At 30.7% G+C, this 1,840-nt stretch overlaps 1 protein-coding gene across 1 annotated transcript; it reads left to right on the plus strand.

Annotated features, from left to right (window-relative positions):
* Positions 1-220: 220 nt before the first annotated feature.
* LOC119611562 (activity-regulated cytoskeleton associated protein 1-like) lies at positions 221-1,043 on the plus strand. Its single transcript, XM_037967202.1, has one exon. It carries the CDS (start codon positions 361-363, stop codon positions 1,000-1,002), a length of 642 nt encoding a protein of 213 aa, XP_037823130.1. The 5' UTR covers positions 221-360; the 3' UTR covers positions 1,003-1,043.
* Positions 1,044-1,840: the final 797 nt, after the last annotated feature.

Here is a 1,840-nt window from a genome sequence, read left to right on the forward strand (position 1 = left end):
TAGTCTTCACTTTAGAACTAGACTATTGCTAAACAATTTCACAATAGTTCTTTGATTTTATTTGTTGTTAACAATACAGAGCTATTGTTTTTAATGTGTTAAAAATAATCAAAGAGCACTAAAAATTACTAATACTCTAGAAAAACAACAATTTATCTGCCAACTTATGCCGGCAATTAACTGTATAAACTGGTGCTATTTCAGAAAACACTTTAGTCTACTGCGAGTTTTCATAAACACAACGACCACATTTTAAATTTCAATAATAAATTCAAAATAACATTCGCCAAAACCGTGGCTTTGTTATTGTCTATATCAAATTATTTTAAATTAAAAGTGTTAAAATAAAACTTCTATAAAATGGCTCAAATGGTGCAAATGACAACTGAACAATTACAACAACTTATCGAATCGGTACGTGCTTCTGCTGGCGCAGGAACTGTGGTTGCTGCCGCCAAGTCCAAAGGAAGTTTTAGTAATTGTTCATCTCGCTTTGGCGGTCAACGTGATCATGAAGCTGTCGAAGAATTTATTACCTCAATAGTGACCTACAAAGAAGTGGAAGCGATTAGTGATGAAGATGCCTTAAAGGGGGTGTCCTTGCTGTTCTATGGTTTGGCCTCAACCTGGTGGCAGGGTGTGCGTAAGGAAGCTAAAACTTGGAATGATGTTTTGGCCTTAATACGTGACCATTTCTCACCCACTAAACCTTCTTATCAAATTTATTTGGAAATCTTTGATAAGAAACAAGATGACAAAACCGCTATCGATACTTTTGTGTGCCAGAAGAGAGCCCTATTGGCCCAATTACCCGATGGTAGACATGATGAAGAAACCGAAATTGATTTAGTGTATGGTTTACTCAACATCAAATACCGTAAACATATTGCTCGTCAAGACTTTAAAACATTCCGTGAATTGTTGGAAAAGGGTCGTGTTATCGAACACAATATGTTAGAAGCTGAAGGCAGTCAACAAGATAAAAGGCGTCATAGACACTAAAAGAAGTACAAGGAGATTTTAGAGGCTATATGAGGAAAGTCACAAATAGACTACTACCAACTTAAATTGTCTTAACAAAGTGGCTAAACTTGATTTCTATAAGAATTTGCCCTCATGGTCTTAGGCACCAGAGAAAATACGCTGTAAATGACATCATTAAAGAGAAACCGTTAATCTCTTTTAAAATTAAATTTATATAGGCTGCTCTTAGTTTAATGTCCCAGGTTTTTCTATACAAATTTTGAACGTTTTATTATTTTTATATAAATGTTTGATTTTTTTTTTCTAATTTATATAAAAATTTTAAATATTTTTAATTTGTTTAAGATTTCCTTGAGCATTTGATTAAGAGTTACGCCTCCTCCTTATTAATATTTTACGCTAGTTTTATAAACCGGCTTTACAGGCTAAGAACGCCTGGACCTGATAAAATTTCTAAAAATCTTTTAGATTTAACAGAAATCATGTATTTTTATATACAACCATACATACATACATATATATATATATATATTATAAGTCGGATATCTTTCTATATCCTAGAGCATCAGTGACTCTCTTTATATGTTTGAGTCTTTTAAGAACCGAAATTTTTATCTAATTTTTCAAAACCCTTGACAAATTTAGAACTTGTGTCTGAAATTGTTTAAGTGTTAAAGAAAAATAAGATTTAAGTTTTATAGTTTAAAAATAATTTGAACATTTTAGGAAAGTTGCTAAAAACCGTTATATTAAATGTTTTATCAAAACACTTAAAGAAAACTTTTATTTTAAAGAAAAATTTTAAAATATTTGTTTTAATTTTTCAAAATAAAACAAATATTTTAATGTTTATGCT

The sequence above is a fragment of the Lucilia sericata genome, unplaced genomic scaffold, assembly GCF_015586225.1.
Source record: "Lucilia sericata isolate MDLA Ls3-8-SP2 unplaced genomic scaffold, ASM1558622v1 Contig001481F_arrow, whole genome shotgun sequence".
Classification (NCBI taxonomy): Eukaryota; Metazoa; Arthropoda; class Insecta; order Diptera; family Calliphoridae; genus Lucilia; species Lucilia sericata.

What these genes read in the sequence shown, in the direction of transcription:
- LOC119611562 (XM_037967202.1), top strand. Translation starts at nt 361, where the DNA reads ATGGCTCAAATGGTGCAAATGACAACTGAACAATTACAACAACTTATC.